Genomic DNA, 17,835 nt, shown 5'->3' with positions numbered 1-17,835 from the left:
GCACACGAGGCCAGGGAGGAGGTGGGGGCCAAGCTGGCTAGCTCCCCCAACACCCCCACAGAGGCAGCAGAGGTGCCTGGACTGAAATGCCAGGTGGCTGAGCTTCATGATGTGCTGATGAAGGATGTGGGTGACCACATTCGCAACGATGGCCGGTCAGTGGTTAGTGCTCTGGGCTGGCAGTGGGGTGACCTAGGCCCAGGGATCCATGTGACCTGGCTGCATCCCCAGGTGGCCTCTTGTCATCGACCCTTCGGGCCAGGCAGCCACCTTCCTGCGCTACCAGGACACTAATTACTTGGACACAATGAACCCAGGGCACCTGCAACCTGAAACCCTGAGGCTGGCTCTGCTGGGGGCACTCAGGTGAGGCCAGGCAGGGGCGGGTGCTCAGGTGAGGCCCAAGCTGGCCAGGCCCTCACTGCTCCGCCCCTTGCTCACAGGTATGGGAAGGCCCTGGTGTTCGACCTGCATGAGGTGGACATGTTTCAGGTGGTGCAGCAGCAGCTTGACCAGGTGCAGGCCGGCCTGGCGCAGGCACTGCTGAACCGCACGCTCCTGGACCAGGACGGGTACCTGGCACTGCTGCGGCCGGACGACCAGCCGGAGTACAGCCCCGCCCAGTTCCAGGAGGCCAGGCTGATGAACTTCCGCGTGGTCTTTGTCACCAAGGCCCGGTGGCCACCTGCAGAGCAGCTGCAGACTTTGCTTCCGGTGCACGTAGTGCTGCTGGCTTCAGGCCCTGAGCACACACAATAAAGGCCTGCCTCACGCCCTCGAGGTCTCCCTGTGTGACTGAGGTCAGGCTGGGCCTCAGGACCCTCGTGTCCTGCACTTGGCGGCCGGGGTAAGACACCTGGGGCCCCACTAAACGCCTGCCACTGGAACCTTGTGGAGCAGTTCTGCTGGCCTGAGAATTGGGGTTCGGGGCGCAACGGGCCAAGCAGTCCCACGGTGGCCTAGCTCAGCTACGCATGCAGAGGAGGGTGGAGGGGAGTGAGGCCGGACCAGGCTGCTCTGTGGTCCTCAACTCCTTGTCAGTCTAGGCTGGTGGGTAGGGGCTGGCAGGCAAGAGAGAAAACGTAGTCAACTTTATTCTCCTTAAACCACAAAATAGAGTCTTTGGTTTTACAAACGTCACTAGTTACAGTCTGCCGAAGAGGTCCTGGTGGGGTAGGGCTGGTTAGCCAGAAGCCAGGACTCCTGAGGGTCTTTAAAATGTTAACATCCAGGTTAAAAAGACTTGGGGTGAGGGTGGTGTTGGGAGCTGGCAGGACCCCCACCCCCAAGTCAGGGAGGCTGGCCCTGAGGAAAGGGGGCCTGTGGTGCCAGACCCCTCTAGGAAGGCACAGGGCCCAGGCCTCGGCGCCCTGGCCGCACAGGTCGGCGGCTGCTGCAAAGGGTCACCTCCTCAGGACCCAAGGTGCCTGGTGATGGTCTTCCCAGAAGCACCAGGGCCACCTCTCCGTCCTCTTCCTGTGGACCTGTGAGGAGGATGATGAGTCTCAGGCACCGGCCCTTCCTCTCCCCACCGGGCAGGCTGAGGTGTGGGCACCCCTCCCCGCTCAGGTCGATGGGCTGCACACCCTCAGGTTGTGCACTCACCAGGGCTTGGAGACTTCTCCAAAGATTTCAGCTCCTCAGCAAAATCTGGGGACTGAGAGGGGAGAGTGGCTGCTGAGGCCAGACCAGACCTGCCCAGAAATGACCCCCGTGGAGTCAGGGTCCGGGGGCTCCGAACCAACCCTCACTGGACAGGAGGCATGTGGATGGCGCACAACCGGGAAGCAGAGGGGAGCAAAGAGCGAGCAAGGGTGCAGGGAGGTGGCCGAGGGGCTGGTGACAGGACAGGCCCGCAGGCGGTACCTGGATGTCATAGACAGGTCTGGAAGAGGGAAGGGCTGCAAACACCCTGTAGTCAAACTTCTTTCCAGACAAGGACTTGAAAGGACAGCGTGAGGGGAGATAGGAGAAGGAGAGAAAGGGGATGCACCCACCGCCAGAGGGAGCAGAAGGGAGGGGCACCCCACCGCCAGAATGAGAGGATGAGGAGGGGGAAGAGACCCCTGCACCACCAGGATGAGGAGTGAGGGGAGGGCCCCGGCCAGGTCTCACCAGGCGTCCAGGAGATGTGCTGGGTGGAAGGCTGAGATCTGGGGACGAGAAACAGGCGTTGGGGGTGGCCTATGCAGGGCCCCAGGCTCCCTCTTCCTCATTCCCACACAGACCTTCCAAGGGGGTGGGTGAGGGGGTGGGCGCGGGTGAGGGGGCCTCAGTCAGCCGCTCCAGGGGCCCCCGCTTGCCCCGGCCCTCCTGGGACTTGCTGAGGACCATCTGTGCTCGCAGTGCGTCCTGTTCTAGAGACTTCATCCTGTGGGGGGCGGGCAGTGCTAGGTGGGCAGACAGTGCCAGGATGGGGTGCGTGTGGGGGGGCACGGGGTACAGGAGAAGCCTCACCTGGCTGCCCTCCACAAGGCTCGCTTCTCAGCCTCCAGAGCCCGGCGCTCAGCGGGGGACAGCGCCCGCTCGGGCACTGTCAGCTCCGGAAGCTTCAGCTCGGGGCTCTGCACGCGCAGCCGCTCCTGGTGGCGCCGCTCAGCCTTGGCTGTCCGCACAGGGACAGTGGTGCCTCCCAGGGGCGGAGGGGAGGCAGGGCTGAGCCTGGGGAGGGGCATGACGGTGGGAGTCAGGCTGGGGGCTGTGCCCAGAAGGAAGGTGGCATGGCCGGTGGCTGAGCTGGGGGAGCTCTCACCCCGCGGTGGGGCTGGGCCGGGCCCAGGGCAGCGGTTCATCCTCTTTCTCTCTGGCCGTCTCCCCGTCCAGGGCGGGCCCTGCGTCTGGACCCCCAGCCGCCTCTTCTTCCCGCAGCATCTGTGCCCTTTTCTGCTGCAACTTGCGGGCTGAGGGTGGAGGGTGGGTCAGCAAGCTTTGCCCTCACCTCCTGTAGCCCCCCGCCCCCACAGGCCCCTGCTCACCCTCCTCCTCCTGCATCTTGCGCAGGTCATCAGCGCCCACCAGTGACACCCGTTTGGGTGGCCCCTCGGCCTGGGGCACCCGCACCTCCAGCTCGAAGTACTTCTGCCGTTCCCGGAAGGACAGCTGCTCTGGGGAGGCCGCTGGCCCGGGTGTGGAGGGCTGCGGGGAGTGGATGCTGAGTGTGGTGCCCAGGAGTCTGCCTGGGACACAGGGCCCTCAGCCATCCCTGCATACCTGGGCCAAAGTGGTGGCAGGTGGGTGCTGGCTGGGGACGGCAGCGAACGCCCGATACGCTTGCTTCACATTGGTGGGCAACTCGTCCGGGGACGGTGGGGTCGGCGGCTGGGGGCAGAGGTGTGTGAGCCTTGGCGGTGGAGGCCGCCCTGAACCCCGGGCTCTGCCCACCGTCCCCACAGATGCTGCTGGCCCCGCCCATCAATTGAGGCACCAGCTGTCCCTGGGGACTCAGGAGCAGCTGGGCCAACAGGTTCCACCCCCCACCACCACCCTGGCCCTGCAGACTGGGGAGCTGAAGAGGAGAATTCTGGATAGGGTTCAGGGCAGTGGCACTGAGGGACTTCCAGTTCAGAGCCCGCTCCCACTCCAGGACAGCAGGGAACCCCGGACAAGAGGGAGCAGGGCTGGGTCAGGGCTGACTTCCCTTCTCTGCCCTCACAACCTCAAGCTGGGAGAAGCCTTCCCAAGTCCCATGTGATGGGGCACTGTCTCAGGACACTCACCTGCTGGCTCCTGGGAGAGCTGGGGACCTCAGCTGTCTGGCCTCCGGGGAGTCCTGACGGCACCTGCCAAGAAGGCCTGGGAGTGGGCCAGGGCATGGGGTGCCGGTGGAACTGGCAGAATTTGGGGCTCTGACAGTGAGGTACGGGGTGGGCCTCCTGTCCAGGACCCCTCCTCAGGAAGCTTGGACAGCCACTTGGCCATCACCCAGGGGCCAACCCTCCCCTTCAATGCTGGCCTGGGCAGCTGTCCATGGTCAAGGGCAAGGCTGTCTGGAGCTTCACTGGTAGAGAGAACGGCACGGCAGGCCACGATGCCAGTAGGCTGTGAAGGAGGCACCGCAGGGCACCTGTGGGGAGCCCCCAACAGCCCAGCCTGGCCGTCCCTGTGACCCACAGGTTCAAGGGCTCCTCCCATGGCTCCCTGGTCTAGCAAGGCCTCGCACAGCTGCTCCTCATCCTCAGATAAGCAGACACGACAGGCCCATTGGCTCCAGGCTCTCGGCCTCCCCCGGGGCGGCCCCTTCTCCTGAGGGCTCTGGTGCCTTGACTGGCCCACCTCATCCTTGTGCTCCCAGGATGCCAGTGGGTGAACCTAACAGATTCATCTCCAGCTCTAGGTACAAGGGTCCACATACCCACCCCCTGCCAGCTATTGGAGGTTTCATCTCTCCAGGCTCGGGTACCCCCACCCCAAGGTCAGGGCTTGGTGGCTCTGCAACCTCAGCGGTTCCTACCACCCCGCCCCCAACCCTCTGGGGCTCACAGCTTCCCACAGCCCTGAATCTGAGTGGTCCCTTGCCAGTTTGTGGGGAGCAAGAAAGAATAAGAGGGTGGGAAGAGCTCTAGGGGTCCTCCACGGACACTCAGCTCAGAGTGACAGGAGGGGTCTTACTAGGTAGACAAGCTGCACTCTGAGGTCTCAAGTGCACAAGGTTGGTGGCCGAGTGGGGACCCTGGTGCCTGCTGGCTTCCTTCCCCTGATCCCTGCATGGGCCTGGCAGGGATCAGGGGGTGACGTGTGCCTGACCCTGTGTGGGTCACACCGGGCTGTGTTGTGGCCTGACTCACAGGCTGCAGGGTTCAGTGCAGGGTCCCCTAGAATCCTGTCCATCAGCTCAGGCACAGCCACGGACAGGAGGCAGCACCCGCTTAGCACTGACCCTCTGCACACTCCCAGCACTGGGCACGGCAGCCAGGATGCGGTAGTCCAGCTTCAGCGGCTCTGGGCTCCAAGCCTGAGGAAGCAGGAGACAACAGCACTGTGATGGTCTGTGCTGGGGGACACTGCAGGACGTCTGTGGCCAGCACTTTGGGGGTGAACGAGGGGGACACTGCTGGGGACACCTGTGGCCAGCGGATAGGGGGACGACTTGGGAGACTCTTGTGGCCAGTAGGGGGGACCTAAAGGGGGCATTACTGGGGACATCTGTAGCCAGCTGAGGGGGCTCAAGGAACACTGCTGGGGATCTCTGTGGCTGGTAGAGGGGACAGTGGTGTTGTCACCTGTGAGCAGGGCATTTGTGTGAGTGCCTTGGGCTCTCCCCTCCCGTGGGGCCCTGGCTGGAGGTGCAGAGGTTCCTGAGGCACGTGGCCTTGGCCCTTGCCACCCCACCCTTAGCTGTTCTGCCTACCCGGCCTCACCAAGTGGTGCCCTGACCTTCAAGGACTTGAGAGGACAGTGTGAACGGGGGAGGAGGTGACCCAAGTTCCTGCCGAGGGCAGGCAGGCACTCACCATGGGCTCTGCGGCTTCGGGCGCCTGGGGTAGGGTCTGTCCAGCCAGTTCCCTGTCCTGTGAGCAGAGTACCAGGATCAGAGACTCATCACTACAGGCTTCTGGCCCTGCTAGGCCCCAGCGGCCCCTCCCAGCCCTGGTGACTCTGACCTTGCCAGGGCCCTCAGGGCTCAGCTCACGGTCCACGGAGGAGACACTCTCTGTGCTGTTTCGACGGCTGATGCCTGCTGCAAATGGGTTGGCGATGACGCCTGGGGACACCTGGAAAGAGGAAGAGCAGGCTGGGTGGCCCCGCTGTGGCAGTAGCCCCAGGTCATCCTCTTCCCCAGGCTGCGTCCCCGACTGTGGCGTCCCCGGGACGTGGGTGGCCACAACACAGTGCACAGGCCATGTCTCAGGACGCTGGGCTCTGTGCCCTGTCATGGCTGTGAAGGTCCGAGCTAGCGGACAAGTGCTGTCTCTGCAGTGTTCATCACCTTGTGAGGCCTCTGACCACCCCTGGGCCTCACTGCCCAGTGGCCCCTGGGAACCTGGCCTCTCTGCCCAGCTGTAAGGAGAGCTGCTGGTGCAGAGCACACATCTGTCTGGACTTGAGAGTCAAGGCGACACGTGGGAGTGTGAGCAGGTGGATGCTGTCGTTTTGAGAGTGAGGAAACCTCGGCCCCAGTTCCTTTAGAAACAGTGAAATGACAAAAGGGCGGGCTGAGAGGTGCCAGGATGAGCATGTGCCCCTCAGTAGGAGAGCTCCAGGAGAGAAGGCATGCCCAGTGCTTATCCTACAGAGCTATGGGGCCAGGGAGTCCCAGGCCTGAGGAAAGCACAGTGGAGGATTAACTGTGCCCCTCAAATGCATGTTGTTGCTGTGTACCTTTGAGTCAGAACTGACTCAAGGCTGACCCTCCGGTGAGTTTTCAGAGGCAGTTAATTGCATGGGAGAATGTCCATCCTTTTCCCATGGAGTGCTTGACTTGCACTATCCCATTTTACAGACAAGTAGACTGAGGCTGTAAGAAGTTAAACACCTCAAGTCTCAAGTGAAGTACAGGCTCATCTGCATGGAGCCCTCGAACCCAGGCCAGCATGCAAGCAGAGTAGAGCTGAAGACAGCTGCCCCAGCCTTCCAGACCATTCCACAAAGCTGGGGCAGCACGCCAAAGATGTTACAGAAGTTGAGTAGTGTGAAGGAACAGGGACCATGGACAGACAGGACCCTTGAGGTCTGTGAAGGCCAGGCTGACTGCTAGAGAGCTGGGCTCAGGAAAGGGGAGCCGTACCACCCTAAGCACCCCTCTTCTGCACCACAGAAGGTCTCAGGAGAGCAGAACCCAGAGTGCCAGGCCAACTCGGTCTTCTGAAGAGGCAGGACCCCAGCCATCTTCCTGAAGTGACCACACTACACCTCTGTGGTCTATGCCTTAGTGGAGCTCTGGACACAAGTGCACATCAACACCAGGCCCGAGCTGGAGAACAAGCCAGGCCAACTGAGACGGCGAGAGTGAGCCCTACAGAGCAAACCTGAAGCTGCAGGGTCCCAGAACCAGGCGTGGAGGCAAAACCTGGGCAAGGATCCCTGCAAGACCAACAGAGCCCTAAGCTGTGGACTGAATGGTTGAAGTTCAAACCCATGCAGGGGCCTCGGAAGGCTGGACAATCTGCTGCTGACGACACCAGAGCTCCAAGTCCCCCACGCCCGCGAGGTCCCCCCACGCCCGCGAGGTCCCCCCATGCCCATGAGGTCCCCCCACGCCCGCGAGGTCCCCCCACGCCCGCGAGGTCCCCCCATGCCCGCGAGGTCCCCCATGCTCATGAGGTCTCCACGTGCTATTTACCACATCGGAAAAAGCTGCTTACACACTTGGAACAAGATCAGGACCACAGAACAGACCAGAGGCTGCCGCATTTAGAGACAACGTGTGAAACACAAGCTTTTGAAAAGAGGAGTGGTGATGTGGAGTAAGGCTTGAAGCACGTGGTAAAGCTAGTGTGTGAAACAGTGTGGTGCTGGGCCCAGGCCTGAATCCAGCGGGAATCACACCCAGCAACTCCCCGTCCAGAGGGGCCTGGGCAGGGCATTCAGTCAGTGGCTGGGCCAACTAGACACAGATTTCTTTAGGGTGAAGAATTCCAGATGGACTTGAAAAACTAAAAATACTAGAAAGAGTAAAAGGCGACATTCTCATGTTATTGTAGTAAGCAAAATAAGGACCCACAAATGACGGAAGGAAAGGCTCATAAGAAAGTTGAGTGACTCCCGAGATCCTCCACTCCAACTCCCTGGGTCTGCACGGCAGCGCAGACCAGCCCGAAGGGCTCTGGGCTCTAACGGTCACGGAAGCAGTCTGCCATTGCCTCTGAGTGACAGAAAAGCGGGCTTGGCTGTCAGCCCTGAGGTGGCACCTCCCTGGCAGCTGGGATTCACTGGTGGCTGATTTACAGCCCCCCAAACCCTGCTGGAGCCTGGAAGCAGGAACGGCATTCACTTCTGACATGGCTTGCCTCAGGAAACTGTACGAACAGTGCTCAGGCCTTTCGTTCAGAGGGTCGCTATGAGTCCTCTACGACTCGACGGCACCTAACAACAACAACAAACCTTGCTGGACGGCCAGCTGTACGCTGGGTCCTGCTCTACAGCAGTGACCTGGAGTTTTTAATTTGTGTCTGTGTGGCAAAGCCAGCCAACCTTGCTTCTCCCCTGACACAACAAGCGGCCACCAGCACTGGTTCTCACAGAGATGGTGCTTGAGATCAGTGCTGGGTGCAGCCAGGCAGCTGGCCCGGCCTGCGGTCACACGCGGGGAGGACGTGTAGCAGGCAGGGCACTGCCATCACTGCCAGTCTGCACCCAGCACTGGCTGGACAGCCCAGAGCGGATGGGACTGAGGAAGGCCAGTGCACGCCCATGCCCTGAGTGCTCCCTACTCTACACACGGACCAGGCCCCTGCTCCTTGTCCCCTTCAGTAAAAAGCCCTAAGATGCCTGCATTTGGAAAAGCAAATAAATAAAAAGCCCTTTTTCCATCCACCCCAGCGGCCAGGGGTTGTGAGGCTTCCAGATGCAGACAAACTAGGGAGAAAACGCCTGGTGGTCGACTTCCTAACATCTGCCAGTGAGAACCTTGCGGTAAGCGGGTCCAATGAACGCTACCACAATAAATAACACAAGTCCATGTCAACGGACTCATTCTGCCAGGAGAAGCAACCTGTGCCCACAGAGGCTGCCACTGAGAAGTCCAACAAGTTACAGGTAAATCTACTGCAAAAGATCTTAATGTTCTATGAAGCAAAGCTGTCGTTCTGGTGACTGACCTGCGCCTGACCTGAACTGTGGTCCTTTCGACCACCTGGCATGTGTATGACAGTGGGGCGAGGAAGAACAAGACTTGAAGTGTGGAAGAAGAAGTCTCAAACCGTCAGAAGCAAGTAAGCCTGAAGCGTTCTCAGATGAAGAATCAATCAGAACTGGAACGCTCCTTACAAGAGAGAATGTAAGGGGATGTGGCTCTCAGCCCTGAACATCAGGACGGGTCTCCACAAGCATGTACTGATGATGAAGCAGATGGTCAGCGAGAGATGGACAGACGGCACAGAGACCCTCAGGAAGGACAGGCCTGACTGATGGGGAGGAGAGTGCTCACGGCACCTCACCAAAGGCCAGTGCCAAGGACAGACACTCCTAGACCAGCTAAGGCCAGGTTCTCTAGATGCTCCGAGGCTGCAGCCACCATTAGCCTGTGCCAAGTCAGGGAGGCGGGCAGGGACAGGACAGCCACAGAGGAAACAGGCAGGCTAGGCCCCAGGACAAGACCATCACGCCCAGGGACAGGGAAGGGCTGGAGGACCAGAACAGTGCCACAGCTGGGGTGGACGCCTCCAGCCAGGAGGGGTGAACACTGCCACCCAGGAGGGGCGGTCAGGTCCATCCAGGAGGAGTGGACAGCTCCATCCAGGAAGAGTGGACACCTGCACCCAGGAAGAGTGGAGAGCTCCATCCAGGAGGGCAGACAGCTCCATCCAGAAGTGGACAGCTCCATGCAGGAGGGGTGAACTACTCCAGCCAGCAGGAACTGTGCCCTAGGCTGTTTCTGACCCCCCTCTCTGGAGCCCTGATCCCACATCTCTCTTTTAGGTGCAGGCACCACCGCCTTAGCCCCCCAGTGTGTCAGACACTGACCTCCAGGGCATTGGCAGTACTGCAGTCGAAGCCATCACAGACGAGCACAGTAAGGGTGTCTCCCACGGCCCGCAGCAGCTGCACTGCCTCACTGTGTGTCAGGCCCAGGAGACTCTGCTGGTTCACCTCCAGGAGCCGCAGCCCCACCCGCAGCCGGCCGTCCCGGCCTGCTGCCCCCGTGGGGCTCACCTGCAGGGACACAGCATAGAAGCCTGCAAGGGGGCTGGTCCTGGCACCCACCTCAGCTCTGCCCCACATGTGACCCCCTCTCTCCTTAGCACCTGGCACCCACACTCTGGGGTCTACCTCTCAGCCCTCACTTCCACCCCCACACCCACATCCTACCCCAAGGCACACCTTCACTCCAGCGCCCACCTCCTGCCCCCTCACCCACATCCTGCCCCCCTGCCCACGTCTTGCCCATGTCCATGTCCTGCCCCAGTGCCCACGTCCTGCTCCAGTGTCCACGTCCTGCCCTAGCGCCCACCTCCTGGCATTGGCCTTACCTTGGAGATGAAAACACCCTCGTCGGTGGGGTCGCAGGGGTTTCCTGCGTGGCCCTTGGCGCCCCCCCGGATGCTGATGCCCAGCTTCTCCCCAGGAGACTTCTGGATGCACAGTTCCTGAGGAGGTAGAGCCAGGCTGACTATGGGTGGCCAGCAGGTAGTGGACAAGGTGGGCGGCGCCCAGTTCTCTGTCCGCTCCTCCGGCCAGGCAGTACCCACCTTCATGCCAGGGGGAGGTGGGTCCCTGCGCACCAGCAGGCAGAGTTCCAGGCAGGGGCGCAGCAGGGCCGTGACGGCCTCCTGGTGTGTGGCATCGCGCACGTCTTGCCCATTGACGGCCAGGATCCGGTCCCCGACCCTCAAGCCACTACGTGCAGCTAGGCCCCGTGGGAGTACCTGTGGAGAGGGCCGACTGGCAGGTGACGGCCTCCTCACACACCCGTCTAGGGGGCACCGCTCTCCCTACCTTGGAGATGAACACACCAGGCTCCTGGACACCAAATGGGTGGCTGGAGTGGTCAGAGCCGCCAACAATGCTGAGTCCCAGAGGGCCCCCTGCTCTAGGCAACCGGACCTCCTGGGGACACAGGGGAGAGCAGCTGCGGGGCTGGGACCACCGTCCATCAGGCCCGAGACAGAGGGCCAGGAGGTGGGGGTCTGCCCCAAGAACACAGGGCTGTGACAGCATGGGACCAGCCACCCGGGAAAGGAAACAGAACCTGGGGGAGAGGACTCCATGGGCACATGGAGGGGCCTGGGGACGAGGACACTAGGACACAAGAAGGGGGGCCAGGACAAGAACGCAAGACACATGGGGGGAGCAGGAGAACACGGGGCGGGTGTAGAGTGGGCGAGAGACAAGCAGGGGAGTTCAGGGTCTCACCTCCACAGGGTAGGGCCCCTCCAGGGCAGCAGCGAGCAGGCCAGGGGCCAGTCTTGGTGGCCCAAGCTCCCCACCAGTGGCAGTTGTTGGGGTGAGAGCAACAGTGGGGTGCAGAGGGGAGTGTGGGAGTGGGCTGGGGGCCAGGGGTGCCCCAGCTTCTCGTTCTAGAAGCAGGGCGATGGTAGGTGAGGCGGCCGTGAGCAAGGACACGGCGTGGTCGTGGCGCGCCTCCGTCATATCCACCCCGTTAATCTGTGGGAATGGTGCCAGTCAGGGCTTCCTGACAGGGAGACAGGCCCGCATCTTCCCCAGGCCCGCATCTTCCCCAGGCCTGCTCCACTCACCGAGAGGACCCGGTCGCCGACCTGCAGGGTGCCTGCCCGGTGGGCCGCCCCGCCCTCCACGATGCGGGAAATGAAAATACCCTGGTGGGAAAGGTGGACAGTGAGGCGTGGAGGCCCGGGAGGGGCCCAGCCCGGCCTGGCCCTCGCCGCACCCCCAGCCCTCACGGCCCTCACCGTGTCCCCAGCCCGGTAGGGCGTGGAGCCCTTGCCGCCAGCAATGCTGAAGCCCAGGCCCTTCTCGCTGCGCACGAGGCAGGCTGCGTGGTGCTGGCGCAGTGACCCAGGGGCCTCTGCCAGGGGCAGGCGCAGGCCACTCCCTCGCCTCTCCCGGGGGCTGTAGTCGTCCTCGGGCCGCAGAGGTGTGACCGTGACGGCGTTCTCCGGCTCCACCATGCGCTCCCGCCACACGCGCATTCGCACCGTGGTCCCTGCTCCCCGAAGGGCCTCCACGGCCTCATGGTGCTCAGCGCCCTGCAGGGCCACACCGTTGACCTACAGGACGGGGGCGGGGTGGGGGCGTCAATCTCAGGCAAACGGGGCCGGGTGGGCTCCATGGGATGACCGTTACCCATGAGGTGACCACAGCCCTGCACAATGGTCACGACAAGCCCACCCAGACTTATGAGAAGGGGCCAGCCCCCTCCCGGTCACCAGTTCCACCCCAGCAGATGTCCCAGGGTACCAGGCTTGGGGCCTGATGGAGGCCTCTATGAAGAGGACACACAGCGTTGACACAGCCTTCCCTAGTCACCAGCGCTCACCTCCAGGAGCTTGTCCCCCACACGGACGCCCGCGCGGGCTGCGGGGCCCTCCTCTGACACTCGGGAGATGAATACACCCTGTGGAGCACAGTCCAGTCAGTAGGCACCTCTCCTCTTTGGAGGGGCCCAGTGCTGCTGGCTCCACACCGAGGGGTCCAGGAGGACCCTGCTCCCAGCCTGAGGTCCACTGGCCACTCTCCTGAAGGCAGGCACCGAGCCCTGACGCAGGTAGATGACTGAGCCTCTGCTGTTAGTGCAGGACTCACACCCAGTGCAGTCCAGAGGGCACAGTGACGAGGGGGCAAGACCAAGGAAACAGTTTTCTCTATCCTCAGTAGGGGAGTGCCAGTGCCTAGGCTGCCTAGACAACCGACGGCTTGTGTGCCCCCCAGCTGTAGGAAGTACCCCAAACAAGAAATTCCCTGGAAAAGAGTAAGTCGCCAACTACTGGTTCTCAGAACACCAAGAACCCTGAAGAAAAGCAGAATCCCACAGATGGGGTGAGACGGGGAGGGGGTGAGGAGGAGAGGGGCCAGATGCGGGATATGGAACGGGACGGGGCAGTGTGAGGACAGGACAGGGTGAGATGGGGATGGGATGGGGCAGTGTGGGGACAAGAAACGGTATGACGGGGACAGGATGGGGCAGTATAGGGCCAAGGTGAGATGGGGCAAACAGGGACAGGACTGGATCAGTTGGGGACAGGGTGGCGTTCAGAACCAAAGACACTGGCAAGCTGTCAGGAGAAGAGGCTGGGGTGTGTGGAGATAAGGTGGGGCAGACAGACAGGCCCAGCACAAGCTCTTACCTCATCATCTCCCTTGTAGGGAGTGGAGCCCTTGCCCCCAGCGATGCTGATGCCCAGACCACCCGTCTGTCGGACGATGGTGAGTGTCAGCTGGAAAGACAAACAGAGGTGGCCGTCCAGGTCTGCCCAGCAGGGAGCCTGAAGCAGGCCCTGAGGTCTGGAAATGGCCTGCAGGGCCTGGCAGGAGCGGGGGCCAGGCCAGGGCACAGGCAGAGGCAGCAGAAGCCAGGTGCCTGTTGTGGAGCTGTGGCCTGGCCCCTGTGAGGGTGGAGTAAACAGACACACAAGCCGCAGCCCCGAGGCAGAGCAGCAGGGTACAGACCTCCTCTTCCTCAATGCGGGCGGGTTCGATCAGCAGGTTATTGGCCTGGTCAAACGACACCCCCTGTTAGGACAGGACCAGCGAGCATGCAGATTAGCGCCACCACCACAGCCCGCCACCATTCTGCTAGAGACAGAGAGCACACCAAGCCCCGAAGCCCAGCACCCGCGTGTCGGGGGAGCAGTGCGCCCCATCCACAGATGACCTCAGGGAAGGAGGGACCGGGCAGGCTGTTCCCAGGTGGAGCCACTGCCACAGAGGGTCCCAGGGCCGAGTCGCCTGGCCCGGGATCCCTGGCTCCCACCAAGGCCCCCAGAGTCCCACCAAGGCCAGCAAATGCCCGAGCTCACAACAGGGCCAGGGCTAGCTGCAAGGCTGGCCTCCACCTGAGGTGGCCACTTGGTCCTTACCAGCCAGCACCTCTGCAAACGCGGACCCTGAAGAGCTGCCACTGGGAAAGGGCAGTAGAGCTGAGGCAGGCTGCCGCCCAGGCCCACGCAGAAGGGTCAGCGTCAGTGGCCAGAGGGACAGGGAGCCGACACTCACCTTGACTGAGGGTGCAGAGACCACAGCTTCCTCCGGAGCATCCTCCTCTTCCTCCTCGTCTTCCTCCTCGGTCTGAGGCACCCAGGGTACGTGTGGGCCGTTGTGCCAGCCTCCGAGCCCAGCCTGGCCCTCGCTCTCTGGCTGCATGCCCTGCAGCAGGGCCACCACAGCCTCGGGTTGCGGCAGCTTGGAGATCTTGAAGTGCTTCTTATAGTGCGGTGTGTCCTTGCGGATGAGCCGCTGCCGCCCACCTGGCTCGGGCCAGGGGGCCTCGGGCGGCCCCTCCTCATCCTCGCTGTCTTCCCTCGGTAGCAGCGTGTCCTCCGCAAAGTGCACTGTGGGCTGAGAGTGCAGTGTGAGACCAGGCCGGGAAAGGCGCCGGGAGTGGCATGCCTGCACTGAGGGTCCTGCAGGCCCTGTCCGGGGCCACGGCTGGCAGGGGTGCAGCCCAGGTCCTCTGCAGCACCATTGTGCAGGGAGCCCCTTCTAGCCGGGCTCTGCCTCCCAGTGCCCACCCCAGGCCACATGCAGTGACACAGTCTTTAGGATGGGCGGTGGGTCACCTCATTGCAGGTCCTCCCATTCTGTCCTCACCTCCTCATAGTCTTCCTCCACATCATCCTGTGGACTGGCTACAGGGGTGTCCTGAGGGCCCAGGTCCTCCAGCTCGCCTGGTGGGACCTCGCCCTGGGAGCTGGTGCTCCCCGACCCAGGGGAGGCCTCGTTTGGCTCAGTTCCAGTGCTCTGCCTCTTGTCCTGTGGGCGATGGTGGTCTGCCTGCCTTGCTCTGCTGAACACCACGCCAGCCCACTGGGAGCCATGCCCACACACAGGCCCTGAAGTGCCCTCACTCAGGGTGGCCACCGTTTTGGGGTGGCCTCCAAGTCGGAACCACACTCTCCTGCTCTCGGTGGGAGTACTACAGCCCCTTGGCCCTGTACCAGCTTCAGATATGTCCCTACCCTGCCCCCAGCCCCATCTCCTGCCTCAGTCCCCAGGACACTTCCCGAAGACAGGCCTGGTACCCCCCTCAGGTCGGGACAGTGCAGCGCCCCTGCTGTAGCCCCTCCTGCCCCAGCCCCTCCCACATCCCCATGTCTGATCAGGACAGTCCCAGCACCCCCTGCTGTAGTGTAGTCCCAGCTCCCCCCCCCACACCTCCTCTGAGGGGGCAGGCAGCCCGGGGCCTGGCGTGCCGGGGTGCAGCTCAGCCCGGCGCTCCTCGATGCCCCGCTTCATGACCTTGAGCTCACTGGGGTGGGGGGTGGCGCGGCGCTGCAGGCCCTGCAGGGGTGCAGGTGAGGGCGGGGCTGAGGTCAGGTGGGGTGGCGGAGGCGCCCCGCCCGCTCCCCATCCCCCCATACCCGTGTTTCGGAGCCGGTCTCCTCCGAGTCCTCATCCAGAGGGGCCTCCAGGAACTGGATGACGCTGACACGGCTCAGAGGGGTGTCGCTCCAGTTGTCACTGGGCGTGCTCAGCTGTCCTGTGTCCTCTGGGGGAGATCACGGTGAGGTCCTCACAGGCTGGGAGCCCCAGCCCCCTCCTAGCCCCCCTGAAGACGACACCTACCAAGGCTGGATGGCGGCTGCTGGGGCAGCAGGTAGCAGGTGAGCACCTTCTCGCCCGTGCGCACGTCGTCTTCCGTCTGGAAGCGCAGCATTGGCTGGGCCTGGTTCTCCGCTAACCACAGGGCTTTGAGGTTGAGGTGGGTCAACGCGAAGGGCAGACTCTGCAGGCTGAGGCGTGGGCGGGGTCAGCAGGAGTAGTAGGGGTGGTGCCCAAGGGTGTGGGCGGGGTCAGCGGGGTAGGACACTGGCGGCCTGGGGCTGCAGAGGGCCTTGGTCCCACAGGGGACCGAGCCGCAGAGGGCCGACCCTGACCGCAGAGGACCGGCCCGCAGGGGACCGACCCACAGGGGCCCTCACCGGTTCCCAGCCACGTCCAGCACGTGCAGCTCGGCTGTGTGGGCCAGCTCCGGGGGCAGGGCAGCCAAGCGGTTGTCCCTCAAGGAGAGCACACTGAGAGCCGTGCAGCTGCCAATCTCAGGGGGCAGCCCTTCCAGGCGGTTCCGGTCCACATTAAGGTTGGTCAGCTTTGTAAGCTTTCCCAAGGAACGGGGCAGGGCCTGGTCAGAAGGTTCAGGTGAGAGCCTACCCGGGTCTTCAGCCATTGGCCTGGACCCACTACTAACATGAGGCAGGCAGGCTCGGACAGGCAGCCTCCTGGTACCCCAGCCCAAGGCCATGCCTGCTGTCCCATTCCCTTGTGTCCCCGCTTGGAGCCATAGGTACCTGGCCAGGTCTGCTCAGGTAGTCCAAACTCTACAGCACTCCGAAGCCCAGCCTGCGAGCTGGGGTTCCCTTCCTGGACTCCACTGCCTAGGCCCCTGTCCCCAGTGCATCGCTACCCCACCACCATCACAGCCCCTCTCCAAACCGCCTCCATCCCCCTCAGTTCTCTAGGACGAATAGACACCTCAGGACAGCTGACTGCCAGCCCTCCAAACACAGGTCAGCTCCTGCCACTGCCTCCCCTCCAGTGCCCCAGCACACAGCAGAGAACAGTGTGTACCCCAGCCTGAGAGGGCTCCCCATCTGACCCCATCTACACCCTTCTAGGTCACATCTCCAACCCCCCAAAAGTGACCTTGCTACCAAAAGTTCTCCTTGTGCGCTCCACACGACAGGACACCCCTCCCTCCAGATACACACAGGTGAGCATGTGAACAAGCACACACAGACACGGGGTTCTGGTGAGCGTGCACACCCTCAGCACACCCACCCTCGCACACACCCACTTTCATGTGTCTACCCATATGTCTGCGTATATACACACACACCCTTTTCTCACACACATTTGCATGTACACAACCTTCTACAGCTACACTCCAGCGTCTGCACACATTACTGATACCTGCCACCAGCACACGCAATTACCCTCTAAGTTTGCACAATTACACCTATGCGCTCACACAAGCTACCATCTACACACACACACCTGGAATCAGTGTCTGCAAACACCACCTAGCCCCGTACATTCATGTCTGGATACACCTCACCCTCCTTTGCTAAACATACACACCCCCCCGCATCTTCACAACCTCAACTACTCATGTGCCCACCTACATCCACTCACAAAACTGCAGAGCTGTGCTCAAACAGACTTGTGACACCAGTGTCACAGCTGCCAACACTTGCCCACCCCCACGCCTCCGTGCACGTGTTCACGCACACACCTGGGTGCGCTGCCCAGCCACAGGCCCACTGGCACGCACTCTCTCCCTCCAGCGTCACCAGCGGAGACTGAGCCCCTGCCCACTGATCATCTGTCACCCCAGTGCCGCCTTATCAAGGCCTGCAACCCCACGCCCTCTCCCAGTGACCCCCGCTGGGTCCTACCGTCAGGAGGTTCTCGGTCAGGATCAGCTCCGACAGGTTCTCACAGTCCCCGATGGCCTCTGTCATTTCACACAGGCGGTTCTGGTCCACCTTCAGGATGGACAGCTGCTTCAGCTGGCCTGGCCGTGAGGAGAGGGGGTACAGGGGTGAGTGTGAAGAGGCAGGGGTGTCTGCTTCAGCGAGAGGCAGCTGCTGCCAACGCCGGGGGCTCCCTCCCTCAGACTGGGGCCCAACCCAGGCCTGGCTCTAACGGCGAACATGCCCCTTGACAAGCTGCCTCTAGACGCTCAGTCTCCAGCCCAAGTGGCCCCTGTCCCTCGCACCGATGCCGTCCGGCAGCCGCTGCAGCAGGTTCTGGGACAGCAGGAGGTCCGTGAGCAGCGCCAGGCCGCCAACCTCTCCTGGCAGCTCCTCCAGCCGATTCTCCGACACATCCAGGCACACAAGGCGCCGGAGGTTCCCCAGCTCCTGAGGACCAGTCCGTGGGTCAGCAGACGGGAGGCAGGAGAGTAGGGGGTGGGGTGGGGGGCCCGCTGTGGCCCTACTCACCGCAGGCAGCGCCGACAGCTGGTTCCGGTCCAGCCACAGCTCGCGCAGGTTGGGCAGAGCCCCGAGAGTGTCAGGCTGCAAGGGTGGATCCGGGACA

General features: G+C 62.6%; 1 protein-coding gene across 2 annotated transcripts in view; it reads right to left on the bottom strand.

Annotated features, from left to right (window-relative positions):
• Window positions 1-1,338: 1,338 nt before the first annotated feature.
• SCRIB (scribbled planar cell polarity protein) overlaps window positions 1,339-17,835 on the bottom strand; it is a 17,403-nt gene continuing 906 nt past the window's right edge. The window contains exons 6-37 of one of the 2 annotated variants that reach the window (XM_006879244.1): window positions 17,739-17,828; window positions 17,513-17,657; window positions 17,190-17,308; window positions 15,717-15,916; window positions 15,361-15,527; window positions 15,156-15,283; window positions 14,950-15,075; window positions 14,386-14,547; window positions 13,792-14,133; window positions 13,246-13,308; window positions 12,924-13,013; window positions 12,116-12,193; window positions 11,529-11,846; window positions 11,355-11,435; window positions 11,011-11,262; window positions 10,594-10,704; window positions 10,347-10,523; window positions 10,128-10,244; window positions 9,622-9,810; window positions 5,601-5,711; window positions 5,451-5,507; window positions 4,877-4,951; window positions 3,717-3,779; window positions 3,211-3,318; window positions 2,976-3,135; window positions 2,753-2,900; window positions 2,458-2,661; window positions 2,229-2,371; window positions 2,116-2,153; window positions 1,867-1,941; window positions 1,606-1,657; window positions 1,339-1,484 (exon numbers count right to left, since the gene is read on the bottom strand). In XM_006879244.1, the coding sequence (XP_006879306.1) occupies window positions 1,339-1,484; window positions 1,606-1,657; window positions 1,867-1,941; window positions 2,116-2,153; window positions 2,229-2,371; window positions 2,458-2,661; window positions 2,753-2,900; window positions 2,976-3,135; window positions 3,211-3,318; window positions 3,717-3,779; window positions 4,877-4,951; window positions 5,451-5,507; window positions 5,601-5,711; window positions 9,622-9,810; window positions 10,128-10,244; window positions 10,347-10,523; window positions 10,594-10,704; window positions 11,011-11,262; window positions 11,355-11,435; window positions 11,529-11,846; window positions 12,116-12,193; window positions 12,924-13,013; window positions 13,246-13,308; window positions 13,792-14,133; window positions 14,386-14,547; window positions 14,950-15,075; window positions 15,156-15,283; window positions 15,361-15,527; window positions 15,717-15,916; window positions 17,190-17,308; window positions 17,513-17,657; window positions 17,739-17,828 (4,335 nt within the window). The remainder of the gene's footprint in view (window positions 1,485-1,605; window positions 1,658-1,866; window positions 1,942-2,115; window positions 2,154-2,228; window positions 2,372-2,457; window positions 2,662-2,752; window positions 2,901-2,975; window positions 3,136-3,210; window positions 3,319-3,716; window positions 3,780-4,876; window positions 4,952-5,450; window positions 5,508-5,600; window positions 5,712-9,621; window positions 9,811-10,127; window positions 10,245-10,346; window positions 10,524-10,593; window positions 10,705-11,010; window positions 11,263-11,354; window positions 11,436-11,528; window positions 11,847-12,115; window positions 12,194-12,923; window positions 13,014-13,245; window positions 13,309-13,791; window positions 14,134-14,385; window positions 14,548-14,949; window positions 15,076-15,155; window positions 15,284-15,360; window positions 15,528-15,716; window positions 15,917-17,189; window positions 17,309-17,512; window positions 17,658-17,738; window positions 17,829-17,835) is intronic. The other variant, XM_006879245.1, reaches the window with a different exon arrangement.

The sequence above is a fragment of the Elephantulus edwardii genome, unplaced genomic scaffold (assembly GCF_000299155.1).
Source record: "Elephantulus edwardii isolate Elephantulus edwardi_28Jun2011 unplaced genomic scaffold, EleEdw1.0 scaffold00003, whole genome shotgun sequence".
NCBI classification, from domain to species: Eukaryota; Metazoa; Chordata; class Mammalia; order Macroscelidea; family Macroscelididae; genus Elephantulus; species Elephantulus edwardii.
The sequence above is the reverse complement of the archived record's forward strand: the minus strand, read 5'-3'. Positions and strand labels throughout refer to the sequence as shown.